Source organism: Mytilus edulis, chromosome 3 (assembly GCF_963676685.1).
Source record: "Mytilus edulis chromosome 3, xbMytEdul2.2, whole genome shotgun sequence".
NCBI classification, from domain to species: Eukaryota; Metazoa; Mollusca; class Bivalvia; order Mytilida; family Mytilidae; genus Mytilus; species Mytilus edulis.
Genome location: NC_092346.1, coordinates 64,642,487 through 64,664,942, shown reverse-complemented (window position 1 = coordinate 64,664,942; position 22,456 = coordinate 64,642,487). Strand labels below are relative to the sequence as shown.

Below are 22,456 nucleotides of genomic sequence, written 5' to 3'. Positions count from 1 at the left end.
ATATATATGACCTATTTCTTATAGAATCTGAAATATGGACTTGACCACCAAAACTTAACCTTTTTCACTAATCCATAAAATCATCAGGGGTTGAAGTCACGTGAAAACTATCTGACGGGCATGAGGACCTTGCAATGTACGCACATACCAAACATAGTTATCCTATTACTCATAATAAGAGAGAAATTAACATAACAAAAAATCTGAACTTTTTTTTCAAGTAGTCACTGAATAATGAAAATGAGGTCAAGGACAATTATCATGTGACAGACGAAAGCTTCGTAACATGAGGTATCTATATACTAGAGGCTCTAAAGAGCCTGTGTCGCTCACCTTGGTCTATGTGCATATCATAAACGAAGGACACACAGATGGATTCATGACAAAATTGTGTTTTGGTGATGGTGATGCGTTTGAAGATCTTACTTTACTGAACATTCTTGCTGCTTACAATTATCTCTATCTATAATGATCTTGGCCCAGTAGTTTCAGTGGAAATTGTTAAAAAATTACTATAAAGGACAATAACTCCTTAGGGGGTCAAATGACCATTTTGGTCATGTTGACTTAATTATTTTTAGGTCTTACTTTGCTTTACATTATTGCTGTTTACAGTTTATCTCTATCTATAATAATATTCAAGATAATAACAAACAAGAGGCTCTCAAGAGCCTGAATCGCTCACCTGAATTTTTTTGGTTTAATCTCTCATCAATGATTATTTTGGCTTTTCAATTTATTTAAATGTTCTTGAAATCGTCCTATTCTCTTCGAAAGCCAAAAAAAAATCAATTTCTCCTATGTTCTATTTTAGCCATAGGAGCTATGTTTCTTGACATACAAGGAAATGAAATATAAAATTTATACTAGATACTCTGAAACTCTGAAACTCATTTAGCCTAAGTTTGGCTGAAATTGATACAGCAGTTTCAAAGGAGAAGATTTTTTAAAGCAAGTCAACATGATGAACAAATTGTGAAAAAAGTTTTTAAAGGGCAATAACTCCTTAAGAGGTCAATTGACAATTTTGGTCAAATTGACTTATTTGTAGATCTTACTTTGCTGATCATTTTTGCTGTTTACAGTTTATCTTTATCTATAATAATATTCAAGATAATGACCAAAAACTGCAAAATTTCCTTAAAATTACCAATTAAGTGGCAGCAACCCAACAATGGTTTGTTTGATTCATCTGAAAATTTCAGGGCTGATAGATCTTGACCTAATGAACATTTTTACCCCATGTCAGATTTGCTCTAAATGCTTTCGTTTTTGAGATATAAGCCAAAAACTGCATTAGACCCCTATGTTCTATTTTAAGTAACGGCGGCCATGTTTTTTGACGGATCAAAAATCGAAGCGCACATTTTGTGCAGGATATACTAAGGAACAATCATGCTAAGTTTCATTCAAATCCATTCAGTAGTTTCAGAGGAGAAGATGTTTGAAAAATTGTTAACGACGACAGACGACGACGACGACGACGACGACGACGACGTCGACGACGACGGACGCCAAGTGATAAGAAAAGCTCACATGGCCTTTTAGGCCAGGTGAGCTAAAAACTGCAAAATTTCCTTAAAATTACCAATAAAGTGGCAGCAACCCAACAATTGGTTGTTTGATTCATCTGAAAATTTCAGGGCTGATAGGTATTGACCTAATGAACATTTTTACCCCATGTCAGATTGCTGTAAATGCTTTCGTTTTTGAGATATAAGCCAAAAACTGCATTTGACCCCTATGTTCTATTTTAAGTAACGGCGGCCATGTTTTTTGACGGATCAAAAATCAAAGCACACACTTTGTGCAGGATAATCTAAGGAACAATCATGCTAAGTTTTAACCAAATCCATTCAGTAGTTTCAGAGGAGAAGATTTTTTAAAGTTAGCAAATATGATGAACAAAAGGTGAAAAATTGTCATTAAAGGACAATAACCCCTTAAGGGGTCAATTGACAATTTTGGTCATATTAACTTATTTGTAGATCTTACTTTGCTGATCATTTTTGCTGTTTACAGTTTATCTTTATCTATAATAATATTCAAGATAATGACCAAAAACTGCAAAATTTCCTTAAAATTACCAAATAAGTGGCAGCAACCCAACAATGGTTTGTTTGATTCATCTGAAAATTTCAGGGCTGATAGATCTTGACCTAATGAACATTTTTACCCCATGTCAGATTTGCTCTAAATGCTTTCGTTTTTGAGATATAAGCCAAAAACTGCATTAGACCCCTATGTTCTATTTTAAGTAACGGCGGCCATGTTTTTTGACGGATCAAAAATCGAAGCGCACATTTTGTGCAGGATATACTAAGGAACAATCATGCTAAGTTTCATTCAAATCCATTCAGTAGTTTCAGAGGAGAAGATGTTTGAAAAATTGTTAACGACGACAGACGACGACGACGACGACGACGACGACGACGTCGACGACGACGGACGCCAAGTGATGAGAAAAGCTCACATGGCCTTTTAGGCCAGGTGAGCTAAAAACGGCAAAATTTCCTTAAAATTACCAATTTAGGGGCAGTAACCCAACAACCGGTTGTCGGATCCATCTGAAAATTACAGGGCAGATAGATCTTGACATGATAAACAATTTAACCCTGTCAGATTTGCTCTAAATGCTTTGATTTTTGAGTTATAAGCCAAACACTGCATTTTACCCCTATGTTCTATATTTAACTGTGGTGGCCATCTTGGTTGGATGGCCGGATCACCGGACACATTTTTTAAACTACATACCCAAAAGATGATTGTGGCCAAGTTTGGATTAATTTAGCCCAGTAGTTTCAGAGGAGAAGATTTTTGTAAAAGATTACTAAGATTTACGAAAAATGGTTAAAAATTGACTATAAAGGGCAATAACTCCTAAAGGGGTCAACTGACCATTTCGGTCATGTTGACTTATTTGTAAATCTTACTTTGCTGAACACTTAGCTGTTTACAGTTTATCTCTATCTATAATAATATTCAAGATAATAACCAAAACAGCAAAATTTCTATAAAATTACCAATTCAGGGGCAGCAACCCAACAACGGGTTGTCCGATTCATCTGAAAATTTCAGGGCAGATAGATCTTCACCTGATAAACAATTTTACCCCCATGTCAGATTTGCTCTAAATGCTTTGGTTTTTGAGTTATAAGCCAAAAACTGCATTTTACCCCTATGTTCTATATTTAGTCGTGGCGGCCATCTTGGTTGGATGGACGGGTCACCGGACACATTATTTAAACTAGATATCCCAATGATAATTGTGACCAAGTTTGGTTAAATTTGGCCCAGTAGTTTCAGAGGAGAAGATTTTTGTAAAAGTTAACGACGCCGGACGACGCCGGACGCCAAGTGATGGGAAGAGCTCACTTGGCCCTTCGGGCCAGGTGAGCTAAAAAAGTATGAAACATCCAGGTCTTCCACCTTCTAAAATATAAAGCTTTTTAAAAGTGAGCTAACGCTGCTGCCGTAGCTGCAATAGCCGCCCCCGCCGGATCACTATCCTTAAGTCGAGCTTTCTGCGACAAAAGTCGCAGGCTTGACAAAAATAATACAAAAACAGCAATATCATAGGAATGAATTCCTAAAGTACTAAATGTGATTGATTATTCTACTGGCTGTTCTATGGATCATGCATATATGTTCCCCATAAGTATAAACAGCCTGTCAAATAAATGAGAGGGGGAGGGTGGGATATCTATTCTTAATATTCTACCTATGAATTTTCTGCAAGGTAAGGAGTCCGGCTACTGATTTATGGCTTTAATGGGCATCTATGATTCCTGAAGAAGATCCTGAAATTATCTTTCCTTGAAGTTTGGTTCAGATGAAGTCATCCATGATTTTCCACAATTTTTTATTTAAAATGTTCAGCTATTTTGAACACAAGGAAATAAATTGTCAGGTTTATGATAACAAAAATATAAAAAAACAAGAATGTGTCCATAGTACACAGAAGCCCAACTCACACTGTCATTTTCCATGTTCAGTGGACCGTGAAATTGGGGTCAAAACTTTAATTTGGCATTTAAATTAGAAAGATTATATCATAGGGAACATTTGTACTAAGTTTCAAGTTGATTGGACTTCAACTTCATCAAAAACTACCTTGACCAAAAACTTTAACCTGAACTTTGCACTATCATTTTCTATGTTCAGTGGACCGTGAAATTTGGTTCAAAACTTTAATTTGGCATTAAAATTAGAAAGATCATATCATGGGTAACATGTGTACTAAGTTTAAAGTTGATTCGACTTCAACTTCATCAAAAACTACCTTGACCAAAAACTTTAACCTGAAGCAGGACGAACGGACGAACGAACAGACGAACGGACGTACAGACCAATAAAACATAATGCCCCTCTACTATCGTAGGTGGGGCATAAAAAATGTTATTAAGGAAATAAATAAAAAAGAATGAAATAAAATGAGGGAGGGTTACCCCAACCATGGTATACTATTCCCAGTCCAGGCATATCAGTGCATGTTCATATATATCTCCGTTATAGCCAAACTTAGAAAAGTACATCCAAGTATATTTGATTTAGTTTTTTTCCTGTGAATTGTTTTACCTCCATTGATACAGGTAAAGGTAATGGGGTAAATCAGCAATTTCAGTTTGATTTCAAGCTTTATTCCTCTCATTTTACGTGCACAGGTTATTTTCTTGGGACTGTTCTATAGAAATTTGTTTTTAAAGCAATCACATTCTCTCTCATTTTCTGTAGAACATCTTAAAATACAATTCTCAAAAGTCCATTGCATACATGCATTTGCAATCTAAAACCTCATCCAAAAACTTTCTTGCCACATGATACAGACAAATGGCCAGACAAAAAAAGATTTCTAACTATTCAAACAATAGAATCTCTGTAGAAAATATTATTTGTAAAATAATTATGATATTATTAATGTTTCAGTATATTTCTTGCTTTTCTTTGACTTCTTTAACTTTGGTAATCTCCAAGATATACGGCTATAAAAATTGTCATCAAAGACAAAACATTTTAGTCCTAGTGATTTAAAATCCTTATCTGTCGTGCAGTGCTCTCTACATTTAGTATTTACCAATACCGATAAAAGATATGGTTTTATAGTTTGTTTCCCAAAAGTTAACTGATGATCAAAGGATTCAGAAATATTAAATCCTGGGTAAATTACAAGTAAACTGGCACACTCCTTCATTATGTCCTTAACGCCTTTAGTTGAATCTGAAAAAAAAATCAACAAATGTTAAATCATTCTGATGCTTTTTATTATATTTAAAGGTGTTTTGTCATGCACATAATATTATCATTGGCCATTATCTGTTCATCTTTGGCTAGTACGAAAAATTACCTATTGTAAAATGTTAATATGTGATCTCAAGATTCTAAAATAGGAACAAGGATCACAAATTATAGGTATAATTAATTCCTTTAAATATTTTTAGATCTTGTTTGCTCCACCCAAAAAAAGTATTACAGTATCACACTTACATTGTGCTAAACTGTGAATATCAATTAAAAACAGAGCGATAAACAGATGAACAGATGCACAGACCAAAAAACATAATGCCCATAAATTAGGCATAAAAACCCATCTATCTTAAATCAATGCCATCATTAATATCCAACAGATTTTCTATATCCAACATGTCAACTATAATGGAGATTGTTACAGACCATATTTAGCTATATTTGTGTATATATTGTGTAAGAAGAGTTACGTTTTTCTTTATATATATATATAAACAGTCGGTAGTGTATTTTCCACTGCATAAGTCTCTTATAGGGAAAGATGACAGGGTTGTCTTATACACCAGTTCAACTTATGTAAGACCTTTTTTCTGAAATCCAGTCACAAATTGTAAAAAGAATATAAATTTTCAATGCGATATAAGTGTTTGTTATCTCTGAATTTTGTATGACCGTCTATATTTCTGATATTCTTCCCTTCATATAAGTATTTTTATAATTTTATAAGATTTTACCAAATCCTGGTTTAATAATATCCATAGTGGCAATATTATAGCCATTGCTTTTAAGTGCATCTTTAACTTTCTTAGCTCGAAGTTCATCTCCATCATCATAAAGAATAAATACATCATAACTGTAAGAACCTGTTAGAAAGAAAATAACTTTCATTTATTAGTGTCAGTTTAATATTGAATATAGCACAGTCAACTGTTTAGATATACATGTATTCACCTTCTAAGAACCTTTTTCCTGAGGGGTAGTCAAATCTTTAACTAGCTGCGGACCTGTATAGGTCCGCAAAAGTAAAAAAATACCATAAGGACCTATGAGCTATGGTTCCGCAACTAATCTTTAACTTAATTTTTGTACATTGCAGAATTTTTTCTCCTTTCACCACTTTTTAATGAAAAGCAGTTTGTTTTTCATCTAAGTTTAAACTGACTTATACACATGTATATAGGTGCAGTGGGGGTTTAAGGGTGCATACCCTACTTTAAGCAATATTTTTTTACTAATCACTTGACTATTAGACTATTTATTGGTTTTTTTTTGCTTGCCTCTTTCAGAAATTTGTCCCCTACCAGATTATTTTTAAAAAAAATAATGGACAATGACAAATGTTGAACTACAAGTGATGTGAAAAGCTCTCTTAACCCTTTAAAATGAAATTACATTTTCACTCTCTGCCTAGTGTTACTGAATTATTACAAGAATCTTTATTGAAATTATATATTTACAATGAAATATTTTCTTAACATACCTGTACAACTCATTCTGCTAAAGCAAGAACAATGAGTTAAAATGAAAAAAGCTTTTCCTGCACAAAATAGAGCTATTACTATAAATGCTGCCACTAAAACACAACCAATTATTACTGCCAGTATAATATATGTCACATAACGTGTTGTAAGTTTTGGATCTGAAATATAAAAATAAAACTCTCATTGACACTGACTTGACTATTAGTATTTTTAAAAGTCAATAAAATCTAATTAAATGGTCAATTCTCCAGAATCTTTACCAAATTTATAATAAGCTCCAAGATCTATTGAGAAAAGTTTGAATTTTACAATTATGCTGCTTATTTTGTTCAGGAGTAATGACACTTGAATACTTTAACAATGTTACTAATAGATGAAAAACCTGCTGTGTTGTCATTTTGACAGCCTCTGGTTTCTTTATGTTATGTTTAAGTAACTCTAATCGTATTGTTTTTAATTCTAAAAACTCAAAATTATATGCGAAGTTTGTTTCATTCCATATTTTGAAATTGGATACTATCAATAGCACCTGTCCATTGAGTACTTTTAAGATATATATCATCATATATTTTCTATATTAGTAACTCTCTGGCACATTTCAATTATTGTAACAGTACTAGACTAAAGTTAGCTTTTTTTATTTACATTTAATAACTTATGAGGGTTATTTTTGAAGGGCCAACAATTTTGTATACTCTAATTTTCATGTAGGTTTATAAACTATTTGCTAAATGAAAATGTTCAATAATTTATAATCATCATTACTAACATTATCTAAAATTTAACTATTTACCTATACCTATCAGTGTAACATTGAACCGTCTGACATTTGTTCCTTGATTATCTTTTACTACACATACAAATGGATGAAGTATGTCCTCTTCTATCACATGTTGGATTGTCAGTTGAGATTCTATATTTGTTACGTTTTCCCTGTAAAATGTAGGATCATAAAGCATTAAATTAGCAATGCAATGTTGATGAATATAAAAATAAGAAGATGTGGTATAATTGCCAATGAGACAACTCTCTATCAGAGACCAAATGACATAAAAGTTTACAACTATAGGTCACCAAACAGCCTTCAACAATTAGCAAAACCCATACACATAGCCTGCTATAATAGGCCAAGAAATAACAAATGTAAAACAATTCAAACGAGTAAACCAACTGCCTGATGTAAAAACAATAAACAAAATACAAATTTGATATACAGCAACAAAAGACTGAATTAAAAGGCTCCTGACTTGGGACAATAGTGCAACAGTACAACATAAGTACAAATGATAAAAATTGGTTGAAAAAGGCTTTATTCATTATTTCAACAAAGCAGAAAAACAAGCAACAAAACTAGATGTGTCAAAACAACACGAATGGCCCTGTTCCAAAAATTTGAAAAATCTGCAATTTCAACATCACATGCGGACACAAACAAGATGGTAGTCTCACATATACTAAATCTGCTCAAAATCTTAAGGCCTTAAAAAAAACCATATAACTGAGATTTTCAATAATTTCTCAAAGTCCAAAGCCCGTAATTTCAACAAAAATTAGTGAAGCAGAACAAAACTCAAACTTGATCTGTAACTCATCATGGTTAACTCACATACCAAAAAATCAGTCCAATATCTGAAAGTGTTTTGAAAAAAGTCTGTATAACTGTGATTTTCAACAATTATCAAAGTCAAAAGCCTGTAATTTCGACAAATACTAGTGAAGCATAACGAAACTCTAACTTGATCTGTAACTCATCATGGTTAACTCACATACCAAAAATCAGTCCAATATCTGAAAGCCTTTAGAAAAAAAAGTCTGAATAACTGTGATTTTCAACAATTTATCAAAGTCCAAAGCCCGTAATTTCGACAAAAACTAGTGAACCGAAACGAACCTCAAACTTGATCTGTAACTCATTATGTTTAACTCACATACCAAAAATCAGTCCAATATCTGAAGGCATTTAGAAAAAAAGTCTGTATAACTGTGATTTTCAACAATTATCAAAGTCAAAAGCCTGTAATTTCGACAAATACTAGTGAAGCATAACGAAACTCTAACTTGATCTGTAACTCATCATGGTTAACTCACATACCAAAAATCAGTCCAATATCTGAAAGCCTTTAGAAAAAAAAGTCTGAATAACTGTGATTTTCAACAATTTATCAAAGTCCAAAGCCCGTAATTTCGACAAAAACTAGTGAACCGAAACGAACCTCAAACTTGATCTGTAACTCATTATGTTTAACTCACATACCAAAAATCAGTCCAATATCTGAAGGCATTTAGAAAAAAAGTCTGTATAACTGTGATTTTCAACTATTTATCAAAGTCCAAAGGCCGATATTTCGACAAAAATTAGTGAAGCGGAACAAAACTCAAACTAGATCTGTAACTCATCATGGTTAACTCACATACCAAAAATCAGTCCAATATCTAAAGCCGTTTAGAAAAAAAACCAACGTATAATGGTTTGTTGCGGAATTACGGAATTTCGGAATTACAGAATTACGGACAAGGGTAAAACTATATGTCCTCGACAACTTTGTTGTGGGGCCATAAAAACCCAGATTGAATGTAGCAGAGTTTTTTTATATATCCCTACAAAAAAGACAATAAATACATATCTGACTCTGAGACAACTCACAGTTACTGATAGCTAGTTTAAAGCCAACATCAACTAACAAAGATTTATTATTTTACTTTTCAATGACAAACAATCAAGCAATGATAATTAAAAATAATACAAACCTAAAGCAAGTTTGATATAGATGATTTGATTCATTAATTATCTGCCCTTTGTGTTCCCAGGAAATAGTTCCCTTAATGCCCTTGTCACAACCAAAGTCTGCTCCACAGCTTATCATACGTCTCTCATTCTTGTGTACTATTATTTCTTTAGGCGGTGCATATATTAGTGGTTCTTTTCTTTTGTCACAATCTAAAAAGAAAAAAAACCCAAGAAATCAGAAAAATATAATGGGGTGCCAAAAAAAACCACATTAAATTAACATTGTCAAATAACTCACACATGTTAGCAAGTTCATACATGTCATATACCACACACCTACATTAACTGACAGGGGAAGGGCTGGTATAACCAGTATATTTTAGATACAAGAATGTTAAAATGTGGAATTCAAAGATTTGTTATAATTTAGTATTAGTTAAGATATTTAGCACTAGCTTAAGAAATAATTTACTTGATAAATAGTTAATATAAATCTTCACAATTTTAGATAAGTGTAAAGCAAATTATTATGTAATCCTCTGAGGGCTAAATTGACAATAGAGAATTAAGGATTAAAGAAGTGTTATACATACAAAGGGATTTCTTACTTTTTAAGATGATTTAGGTTATGTCACAAAGACTTGATATTTGGGAAATAGATAAACTAGTATTATTATGTAAATTAGATAAATGAGTATTAATGTTATGTAAATTAAATAATGAATAACAATATATATTAGTTGACCATGTAGTAGTAAGGGACAGTCATGTATTAGACTTGTATTCTGAGACTTGCTTGATAGTCACGTATTGGACACTGTGTTATTACTAAGACTTGGATTTATGTTAGACATGCTGTTTTATTATGTCTCATGAACTATTGTGATTATTGTGATTGATAACTATATTGAATGCTGATTAATAAACATTATATATTGAACTTTGAATCTGTGTTACGTTAACATGTATTCATATCAAAGCTACCAGCTAGTTCCCCCAACCTAGCAAGATGAGTAACCAGGTCAGGAACGAGCATAGTACTGGCCTTGGTTATACGTGGCGGAGTGATCCAGCTTTCCGGTACTAAGGAGGGATACACGTAGGATGCGAACCTGAATACCTGAAGACAAGAGTCAGCATATCTCCATATAGGAAACAGTGCATTTTCCTGAGTGTGCAGAGGTGAGTCAACCTTTTATTTATGATCTTATATGACACCAAATCTTTAAATTTTACTTTATTTTGTAATTAAAGTTGTCAAGATCTTTTAATAGGATTTTCCCTCTACAAAGACTCAACATGTCTTATTCAGTTTATCCTGACCCCTCCTTAGCTCTAATAGCCCCCCTTTCAAAAAATATTATACATTTGCAATTAGGAAATAAAACAGTTGATTCATTAGTTGATACAGGTGCTTCAATTTCTTGTATATCATTAAAATGTTTACAAAAATGTTTGAAAAACATCAAAATACAAAAAAGTACACAATCTGGAATTTTTACTGCTTGTGGAATGAGCTATCCAATTTTAGGAAAAGTAGATGTTGAATTAAATATAGATGACTTAATTATATATCAAGAATTAACAGTACTTGAGAACTTAACTTTTAATATAATTTTAGGAATAGACTTTCTTAAAGCTAATAAAGCTCACATAAATTTTGAAAATAATACCTTAGCAATTCAAGAAAATCTATTGAATGTACCTTTGAATAATATAGAGACTATGAATGAACATTATGCACATGTTAAAACTATAGCAGAAGAGGTTATTCCCCCTCACTGTGAAATTATTATACCTGTTAGGCTTTCTGTAAGGCATCGCAATAACAGTACAGTAATTCTTGAACCAAACTTTTCAAATGATATTAAAAATTTGGTTGGTTCAAAAGTGGTAGTAAATGTACAAAATGGAAAGGCTTTGTACAGAATTCTTAATCCTACTGGATTAAGCATAACATTGTATAGGAATAAGAAAGTAGCCAAGGCTTTTGAAGTAGACAAAAATGGTATTTTTGCCTTAAATGATAATAATTCAAAAGAAAAATATATTAAAGTTAATAAATATCAGAATATTGAAAAAGAGATGGGAATAAAAATAAATGAAAACTTAAATGCAAATCAAAGGAAACAGTTAACTGAGCTTCTATCAAGGAATAGAAACGTTTTTGCTAAAGACATTACAGAGTTAGGTAAAACTAGTTACCACTATCACAGAATTGATACAGGCAATGCACCACCTGTACAATCAATGCCCTACAGGCAAACCCCACAAATGAGGCAAGAAACAGAAAAACATATTGATATAATGTTGAAAAATGACATTATAGAGGAATCAAACTCTCCATGGTCATCCCCAATTGTATTAGTTCGCAAAAAGAAAAGTAATATGGATGCAAAACAAGAGTATAGGTTCGCGGTGGACTATCGTAGGCTGAACAAATGCACATTAAGGGCAAAATTTAGTATTCCTAGGATAGATGATGTTTTCGACACAGTTGCTAATTCAAAAGCTGTTATATATTCAGTACTGGATCTCATGAGTGGATTTTTTCAGACACCCTTAGATCCAGAAACAAAACACAAATCTGCATTTGTAACACATCAAGGTATTTACCAATTCAAAAGAATGAGTTTCGGGTTAACAAATGCACCAATGGCTTTTCAAATGCTCATGACAAAAGTTTTAAAAGAATTGAACTGGAAAGTTGCTTTAGTATACATAGATGACATTTTGATTTTTAGTAAAAATTTTGAAGAACATTTAAAACATTTACAATTAGTTTTTGACAAATTAAAACAAGCAAATCTTACACTAAATCCAACAAAATGTCATTTTGCAAAAGAAGAAGTTCATTATTTAGGTCATATTTTGTCCAAAAATGGTATTAAAGTAAACCCTGAAAAAACATATGCTGTGCAAACGTACCCAATACCTAAAAATATCAAACAATTACGCAGTTTCTTAGGATTATGCAATTACTACAGAAAATTTGTGCACAATTACTCAAAAATTGTAACTCCACTTACACAATTAACTCAGAAACATAAGAAATACATCTGGACACAAGATTGTCAAACAGCTTTCGAAACATTGAAGCACAACCTTGTTTCAGCTCCAATCTTAGTGTTCCCAGACTTTGAGAAACCATTTGTGTTGTCAGTGGACGCTTCTGATTATGCTATTGGCTATGTCCTTGGACAATTAAATCCAAACACAAAACTTAAACATGTCGTAGCTTATGGTGGTAGATCACTGAATAAAAATGAACAAAAATGGCACATAAACGAAAAAGAAGGGTTAGCACTTAAAGAGGGAATAAAACATTTTAATCCATATTTGGCCTCACACAAATTTACAGTTTATACAGATAATATAACTGTTCGTTGGATAGATACAATTAAAAATATACAAGGGAGACTAGGTAGATGGGCACTTGAACTTCGAGGATATGACTTCGACATTATGCATAGACCTGGGAAGAAAAATAATGCAGATGCCCTGTCAAGAAGAGAGTATGAAAAGATAGGTCCAGAATATTTTCCGCAGAATGAAAATGAACAAACAGTTGCAGCCATGAGCAATAAGAAGTACGAAATCATAACATTTGATTACAAAGGAGATGACGAACAGCAACCCAACATTCTTACAATAACAGATACTGGTAATGAGGATGATGAAACATTAGAAACCATTGACCCAGAGCAATTAAAGAAACGTAAAACATTTCGGCACCTTCAGAGACATTGCCCAGATTTTGTTGAAATCTTTAATTACAAATTAGATGGCCAAGTACCTGAGGAAAGACAAAAAGCTAGACAACTGGATGCGAAAGCCTTCCATTACGAAATTGATAATGGCATACTTTACCATTTTTTTAATGCAAGATCGAGAAGCCTACCAAAGGGGCAAAACATGGTTAAGCAGCTAGCAATACCAAGAACCCTACGGAAGGAGGTACTAGAAGCTTTCCATGATAATATTGTTGGATGTCACCAAGGAGAAGAAAGGACATATGAAGCTGTGCGTCAACGATATTACTGGCCAAACATGTACACTGATATAAAGACATACATTAAGACATGTGAAATCTGCCAAAGATCTAAAAGAGACACACACAGCCATCCAGTACCGCTTAAACCAATGCCAATAGAAGAGGTTTTTTCCAGATGGCACATGGATATTTTAGAACTGCCAGAGACTCCAGAAAAATATCGCTATTTGCTGTTGGTGGTTGATAGTGGATCCAAATGGTGTGAAGCTTTTCCCATGAGAACACAAGAAGCAACAGAAGTAGCCAACATCCTGTTTAGAGAGATAATTGCCCGTTTCGGTGCACCCCGCTGTATTGTATCTGATCAAGGAGCCAATTTTCTTTCGAAGCTTGTTGCAGCTTTATGTGAGCTTCTCCAAATCAAACGCCACTATACAAGTGCATATCATCCACAAACTAATGCAGCTTGTGAACGGATGAACTCATTTATTGTCCAATCATTGAGAGCTCAACTGGAAAAACAGACAGATTGGCCAAACTATATAGCACCTATAATGATGGCTTATAGAATGACACCAGCTACTCAGTCTACTCAGTACTCACCTTTTCACCTTCTCTTTGGACAAGAAATGAGAGCACCTATTGATGTTGCCTTAATTCCAAAGTCAACATTGCCTAAAAACCATAGAGAATACCTCAATAAATTTATTAAGGACCTCCTATTAACAAGGGATGTTGCTGCAGAAAACACAAAAAGAGCACAAACAAAATACAAAACACAGCATGACAAAAGAGCAGTAAAACCCACATATTTACCTGGTGACAAAGTAATGTTATTTTGTAAGAAGGTTAAAAAAGGTCAAAGTCCAAAATTAACAGTTAAGTGGACCGGCCCATTTACAATTACAAACCTTGGACCCCAAGACTGTAATACTTTTAAGCTAAGAAGGGACAGCGATAACAAAATCTCAAAGAAATTAGTTAATGCAAGTCGTCTGAAAGTATTCAACAGTAAAACAGACCGCCCTGACTACCTCCTAGATGATAATGATGATCTATTTGAAGAAGATGAGGATGCTGAAGATGAAAATCAACAAGTCCAGAATGAAAACACAGAGAATCGAACACAAGACACAATGTCTAATTCTCAACCCAAAAATGCACCCAGGAATAATCAAAACAAAACTGATCAATCTAAAAATTCAAAGCAAAGTAAAAAAGTGCTTCCTGACAATTTAAATGAAAAGCAAAATACAAATAAAACTGCTCAACAAGCTACAACAGAAATACAAATTACACCTGATGATGTTGAAAAGATTATATCATCGGCATGGGTAAACAAGAAACTATGCTACAAAATAAAAATTAAAAACATGTCAAAAACAGAATGGGTACACCAAGATAAAATCCCAGAGAATATGAGAAGAGAATTTCATGAAAACAGAACGCATACTGGTAAAAAGAGAAAAAGACCATTACTAGAAAACAAGCATAAATTTTTTGAACCTTCAAATGAACCACAAAATGTAACGGCAATAGACCAAAACAATGATGTTAAATATAAACAAAGACCAAAAATAAATTGGGATAAATTTCCAGTGCAAGCTGTAAAACTAGAAAATAACAGATTTTTCGTCAAAACCATATTGAGAAATAATAGGATATCACATTATCAACCCTTACACAGAGTAAATGGAGAAGATCAGCATGCTTTTACAAACTTGCTTGATTATTTTTATGGTGACCAGTTTTATAACATTATGCTGACCCTTACAGGCAATTCACAAACAAAAGATTTGGGACCAGCATGTTTTGTTACAGGCTCTCACATTACACATTTTAAAATAGAAAATAATGTCCCAAAATGTTTCATACACTATGAGGAAAAACATATTTATGATCCAGAGTGGGTACCGTTTGAAACTTGTCCCCCAGGACTTCTTAAAATTTTCCAAAATAAATATGAAAATGAGTGGTTGAGATGTTATAACTAGATATTCAAGTAGTATTATACATGTTATGAGCATGTACATAAATGCATTGTGACAATATTCTTTTGTATCATTGAAAAAATGTTATTTTTGTTCTGAATTTCTGGTTAAAGTACACAATATTCAGATTAGTTATAGTGTCTGTTAATTTAATCCTGCTGGACAAATGTATTGATTACATTAGTAGTTCTTACTATTAGATCCTTAAATATTGCAGGTGGACAGCACATCTACTGATGTACTTTTAAACCAAATTTACTTCAGATTATACAAAATGTACTTTATCAATGATACAAATAGAACTATCAAGTGTTCCCTATACATACATTGTGTATAGGCATCACTGTTTTGAGCTGTGTTTTTTTTTTATTATGACTTAAAAGATTTTTAGCTAAAAAGATAAAATAATTAAGGAGTACTTAATAAGGAAGTACAAAATAAACTGGCATACAGTTGCTAAATATATAAATTAGAAATAAGAAGAGAAAGTATAGGAAATTAAGGAAAAAACATAAAGGGAAGAGAATTAGACATTCTTACATGTAGTATGTTATTTATTGTAATATTTATAAATAGGTAGTTCAGTTACTGGCCTAAAACTGTGGTATTCTAGTGAATATTTAAGAGATAAATAAATAAAAAATCCCTCGATTCAAATGAATTAATTATAATAAGAGATAAGGGTTAATTGGTGTCATGTATGATTATGATATTGGTTGCACTTACATTCATGAAGTAACCTACCAATGGTGGACCCACAGATAAAGGAATGGTGGACTCACAAAATGAAGAAATGGTGGACCCACAAAATGAAGAAATGGTGGACACACAGATAAAGAAATGGTGGACCCACAGATAAAGGAATGGTGGACCCACAGATGAAGAAATGGTGGACCCACAAAATGAAGAAATGGTGGACACACAGATAAAGAAATGGTGGACCCATAGAAGTGACCAAATTGTGCATTTAAAATTAAAGAAAGACAAACAATGATGAACATATCATATTACCTAGTGAAAATTTATTTGATATTTAATATAAAACTTTAGCAGAGATTTGTGACCTGAAGTAACATTTTATTAACCTAACATGAATATTGATGAAGAGTAAAAGACAATGTGATATGAAATTTTATAATAATATCTGGAAAATTACTATGACGATCAAACAATAGAAGAAACCAGGTGGACATGTATCATGATGTATAAACAATATTGTTGAAAACTAGAAACTTTTATTTGACTACCAATGGTGAAAAATGTGAAGATTGTACTGTTGAACATTAATTGTCTATATTGAATATGTGTACAGAAGACACTTATATTTGCTTATTTAAATGCTTGCTTGTTTTGATAGAGATCATTGCTATTGCTTTATTGTTGTTTTAATTATATATTTTCTTTCCAGATTATTCACAGATTAATCATATAAAAATGTATATGTTTAAATATGTCTTATGTTCATTATATAAGAAGATGATATGATTTGAATAATTATGTGTTTAACTTGCAGATGATGACCGATATGGATAATATATTAATAATCTTATATTTCAGCTATATATTGCTATTTTTATGCCCCTTTATGCACCTAGAAATACTTCATGAAGTATGCAATGAGCTCATTGTCATTATGTGAGAGTTGGACTTGTCAATATTAGTGATCTTCAGAGAACTTCCCTGATATGGACAATCTAAACTTGACCATTCCCCATCCAGGAACATGTATACATGTATATATATTTAGTAATGTTTTATTACAGGAATCAGTGAATTTATTAATATTTTCACACTATTTTTTTTTTATATGTAATATCTTATTGGCAGGAATCAGTGATTTAATTGTTTCACAAAATATTGTTATATTTTATTGACAGGAATCAGTAATTCAATTGTTGCTATATAATTTATGTGTAAAATATTATATTTTTTTTTTTATTATGCATTTTGTATTTTAATTGAAGATTGCAGGAGCAATCTTGGCGACGAAGGGAAGGGTATAACCAGTATATTTTAGATACAAGAATGTTAAAATGTGGAATTCAAAGATTTGTTATAATTTAGTATTAGTTAAGATATTTAGCACTAGCTTAAGAAATAATTTACTTGATAAATAGTTAATATAAATCTTCACAATTTTAGATAAGTGTAAAGCAAATTATTATGTAATCCTCTGAGGGCTAAATTGACAATAGAGAATTAAGGATTAAAGAAGTGTTATACATACAAAGGGATTTCTTACTTTTTAAGATGATTTAGGTTATGTCACAAAGACTTGATATTTGGGAAATAGATAAACTAGTATTATTATGTAAATTAGATAAATGAGTATTAATGTTATGTAAATTAAATAATGAATAACAATATATATTAGTTGACCATGTAGTAGTAAGGGACAGTCATGTATTAGACTTGTATTCTGAGACTTGCTTGATAGTCACGTATTGGACACTGTGTTATTACTAAGACTTGGATTTATGTTAGACATGCTGTTTTATTATGTCTCATGAACTATTGTGATTATTGTGATTGATAACTATATTGAATGCTGATTAATAAACATTATATATTGAACTTTGAATCTGTGTTACGTTAACATGTATTCATATCAAAGCTACCAGCTAGTTCCCCCAACCTAGCAAGATGAGTAACCAGGTCAGGAACGAGCATAGTACTGGCCTTGGTTATACTTAAAGCAACCAGATGGTATAGGTTTTTTTTTCTGTTTACTTTGAGGTATGAATCTTTGAAGTTATGATTTCAGCAGGTAATATTGTCGAACAGAAACCTTTATAGTTACTTTGACCTTGACTTTTAATGAAGAGAATTAAAATACAATGGGATCTTTCTATCATGATATGTGACCATATATCCAAGTAAGATTGCAATCCAATATGAAGTGTATGAATAAGCATTTAGAAAGAACTTTTCTGAACATTTGTCTATTTTGTTTCATTGACCTTGACCTTAGATGTTATGACCTTAACACAATAGGCAGCATTCTCTCATTACATGTAACAATATACCAGTAAGTTTGCAATTGAATAAATAAATTGATTAATGCCTCTGGAAACCATTTTTTTCTCACAAATTTCAGTCTGATTTTAGTAATTACAACCTTGACTTAATTGTAGTGACCTCAAAATCAATACAGACATTACTATTTTCTATATATGTGACTACCAGGTATATATCAAGTCAGGTTACAATGCCAAAAACTGTATTGGATTTAGCACAAAGAAACCAATATCCTGCATATTTTTTTGTCAATTTTTAGACTTTGTAATCTCAACACTAGATAAAGGGAAACAAAAATATCAACATACATAACCAAATGTCTATCCATGTAAGATTGTTATCCAATGTAAAGGTTTTAATTTGGCATCTGGAAACAAAGATGTATAACAGACTGATGGACACACAAGTCAAAAACTATCAACTATGTAACCCCATTATTTGGATGTGTGAGGTATAGAAATAATAGGATTGTCATTTCATTCAACCCCAAGTATATTTATAAGCTTATCTGAATTTTACTTGAAACTAATGTTTGCCATATGATCAAATAATGGACAAAGTTGGCAATGGAATGATTAGATTTTTATCAAGTTTTCAACAAACATCTTCTCTACCAATACAAAAATAAACTTTAAAAGTTCTGCGTAAAAAAAATTTCCGGGAGGGATTGATGATTTTGAAATGGATTGATAGATAATCGCCAATTGATTACTTGTGCCATTGGTTGTATCAACATCTCCGTTTAGTCATACTTACTATATAATTTCAATTCAAAGCAGTGTTCAGTATGTTTTGAAGTACATTTATAAAATCCTTCATATTCACCAGAAGCGTGGTTCAGTTTTAACACACCATCTCTTACTTTGCACTTAGTAAATCCTGGATAATTACGGCAGAATTTAAATGGAAAAGAAGTCCAGTTCCTATCATTATTTTCCCTGTAATGCCATTTGATCAGATCAGTAGCTCCTGAGGTAGGACAGTGAAGGTCTTTGTATTTGTTAACTCTAATATATTCTATTTTGCAGATGTTTGTAGCTGAAATAGTTGAGAGATATAAGATGCATTGATGAATTAGCTCATCTTAGTTTCACTTTTACTTTAACCTGAATCACACATATACATGACATAATTAATGACAGATACAAACTTATACCATAAATTCATTTTTTGATTGACATGCATTTTATCTTTCATTCACAATGACACTTATTGCTGTGTTAAGTTAGTTTAAAACTATAATATCTGCTTGAAAAGAGACATCAACATGAAAATTCAGTCATTAGGGTAGTCAATGCTGGTGTTTGATACATTTGACCATAAACAAAATATCACATTTTTCATAGCATGTGCTGGTAAACCCACTCAACACTCAGTATCATTTTAATGAATACTGCTTAATGGCATTACACCTCTGTAATAAGGAAAGTTGGCTCATACCATCAAGATAATAGACATGTGACCAAAAAAGTACATTTCACACATATATATATATTTTCTAAAATAAAATTAGGTAATCTAAGTGATGATTAGATTATCTCTACTGATAGATTGTTATAGTTGCTTAATTCCAGTAGAAAATATTTCATGCATGTTCAGGACCAATTTACATGATGATTAACTGTTGGTTGTTTAATGTTCAGTGGCAAATATTTCATGCACATTCAGGATAAAATTTTATAATGAATGATTGTTGATTGATAAAAATGTCCAGTGGCAAATATTTCATGCATGTTCCGGACAAATCTTAATACTGACCATTTGGACAAAATGATAAAGTCCTATGAATAAAGCCTGTGATTAATATCATCATCCAACATTGTTCCATTGGCTGTTTTATATCTGAAAAAGGATTACATGAAAATCAAGAAAATTTTAATTTGACATCAATGTCAGATTATTAATATTCTTTATATGGAATATTGAATCACAATGAAAACACTAAAGTGTAATAAAAACAGAACTATTACAATAACATATTTTGTCAACAATAAACATTTCATAACCCAAACAGTATATATATATGACATATATAGCTCTGCTATGAGGGTATTTTCTTTAATAATCTTATAATACTTTGTTTAATATTGTGTACATAGTACATGATGATGACGAGTCATTGACGTAATGACGACTCTTATACAAAATTTACTTACCTAGCCATTGACTTCTCACATAATACTTCATAAAATGAACCCGTTTGATTCGTTAACTAAATTAAACGGGATTTTTTTTATTTCCTTGTTTGCTACTTTTACTTTCACTTTGCAAATGTAACCTTTAACCCAGAAATAGACTACAGAATTTACAGAATCTTTCACGGACGGATAAGATCCGTATTCTATGTGCAGAATTATTCAAAAAGTGGATACTGTTCCCAGATTTTCACTAGTTTTTCTGCCAGAAACAATACATGATCATACATTCACTCTGAGATAAAAGTCTTTAAAATTTTTATAATAACTTTCTTATACTATCCTGGATTTGTACCAAACTTAGACAGAAGCTTGTTTATGATCAAAGGCTAGTATCTAGAAGTAAAGATCAGTAAATTTTGTTAAAATTTGGTACCTGTTTATTTGTATTTTTCTTATAAATGGACTTAGTTTTTCTTCCAGTTAACATGCAGTCTGCAATTAAAGTTGGCACTGGCTACGGTTACATGGAAATGTAACAATAATAAAACAAGTTGCTTTCTTTAAAAAAAGGAAATGCAATCGTAAACCCAAATGCTTGTTTGGCATTAAATATTAGATAATTGTTTTATATTATTTTTGTGGTATAAGAATTAGTAACTGACATTGGTTGTTTACTTAATGTAAATACAGTTCAATGTGGGGTGATATATTCCTGTTAAAGGAATCATTGCCCGCGTCCAAGGAATATTGTTTTCTCTTTTCTCCCGAAATACAACATGCTAAGTCACCAATTGATACTTTAAATTTAATTTAATTCATTCATAATGATTGTTTTTTTTTCTTCAAATGTACATAAATGAAATTTTAAACCGAGACTCCGTTAGTTGGAGAATGCAATTATATATGGAAATTTCACTTAAGAATACAAAAATAATTTGTATTTACGTTTCAAAATAAGAAGTCAACTTCTTCATATTGACGAGCTGTTTTGACAATTTAATTACATGTATACAGGTGAAACGCATTGATCCGTATTCTATCATTGTGACACCTCCATGTATCCAGGTAATCCATAACCAATTAGTGCGATGAAAGGATTAATATTAAGTGTTAATTTGTTAATTAGCTAGTTATTGAAAAAATAGGCACTTAAAAAAAATATTTGAGGTTCGTCATGGGGGTGGTCCGGTGCGCCGTGGGACCAACCCCTGGATCCGCCACTGTTACCATGTTAAAACTACTTTGTGTTTAAGAAATGCAATACGCGAACCTGTAAAACAGCTTTTGATATAGCTTGGGTTAGAACAACCACTCCAAATTTTATGATTTACGGTGATCTTGGTCGATGTCCGATCGGTATCATAATCAAAATTAGAATTGTTAATTTTTGGAACCGAATTGTTTGCAATAATCATAAACTTTCTTCTATTCTATATCATACAATGTTCAAGTTGAACGAATCCGGATTGCATAAGTTTAAATTGATTGAACATGTTAAATCCATACTTGACAATACTGGATTTAGCTATATATGGGATATGCAATCAAAAATAGATCCAATTCAGTTAAAAACGAGTATAAAGCAAAAATTATCAGACGAGTTCATCCAAAAATGGCACTCTCAAATCAAAAACTCATCGAGGGGGGAATATTACGGTCTTTTCAAAATTGACTTTGGCTTAGAAACATCTGCAGATCGTAAAAATATAAGTAAGCTGCGATGCTGTAACCTAAAAGTACCAATTGAAACAGGAAGATGGAATAGATTTCCTAGAGTTGAAAGACAGTGTCATCTCTGATCCTTGTCAATTGGAAATGAGTTTCACTACTTATTTGAGTGCCAATCTGATCTTGTTAAAAAT

The 22,456-nt window shown here is 32.0% G+C and overlaps 1 protein-coding gene across 2 annotated transcripts; it reads right to left on the bottom strand.

The window, feature by feature from the left end:
* Positions 1-4,624: 4,624 nt before the first annotated feature.
* LOC139517119 (uncharacterized) lies at positions 4,625-20,743 on the bottom strand. Of its 2 annotated transcripts, none has more exons than XM_071307805.1 (8): positions 20,613-20,743; positions 20,215-20,298; positions 19,213-19,494; positions 9,474-9,663; positions 7,525-7,658; positions 6,725-6,883; positions 5,979-6,107; positions 4,625-5,217 (listed from the first exon to the last, which is right to left on the bottom strand). In XM_071307805.1, the coding sequence occupies exons 1-8, from the start codon at positions 20,641-20,643 to the stop codon at positions 4,904-4,906; spliced, it is 1,323 nt and encodes a 440-aa protein (XP_071163906.1). In that variant the 5' UTR covers positions 20,644-20,743; the 3' UTR covers positions 4,625-4,903. The 2 variants fall into 2 exon arrangements, with proteins under 2 accessions (XP_071163906.1, XP_071163905.1); XM_071307804.1 differs by having other exon boundaries at positions 7,519-7,658; positions 20,613-20,734.
* Between the last annotated feature and the right edge of the window lie 1,713 nt (positions 20,744-22,456).

Excerpts from the sequence above, each read along its gene's own strand:
- LOC139517119 (XM_071307804.1), bottom strand. The coding sequence starts at position 20,643 with ATGAAGTATTATGTGAGAAGTCAATGGCTAG. Across the intron at positions 7,659-9,473 it reads CTATATCAAACTTGCTTTAG|GGAAAACGTAACAAATATAG; the intron begins GTTTGTATTATT and ends TACATTTTACAG. Across the intron at positions 6,884-7,518 it reads TGTTACACTGATAGGTATAG|ATCCAAAACTTACAACACGT; the intron begins GTAAATAGTTAA and ends TTTATATTTCAG.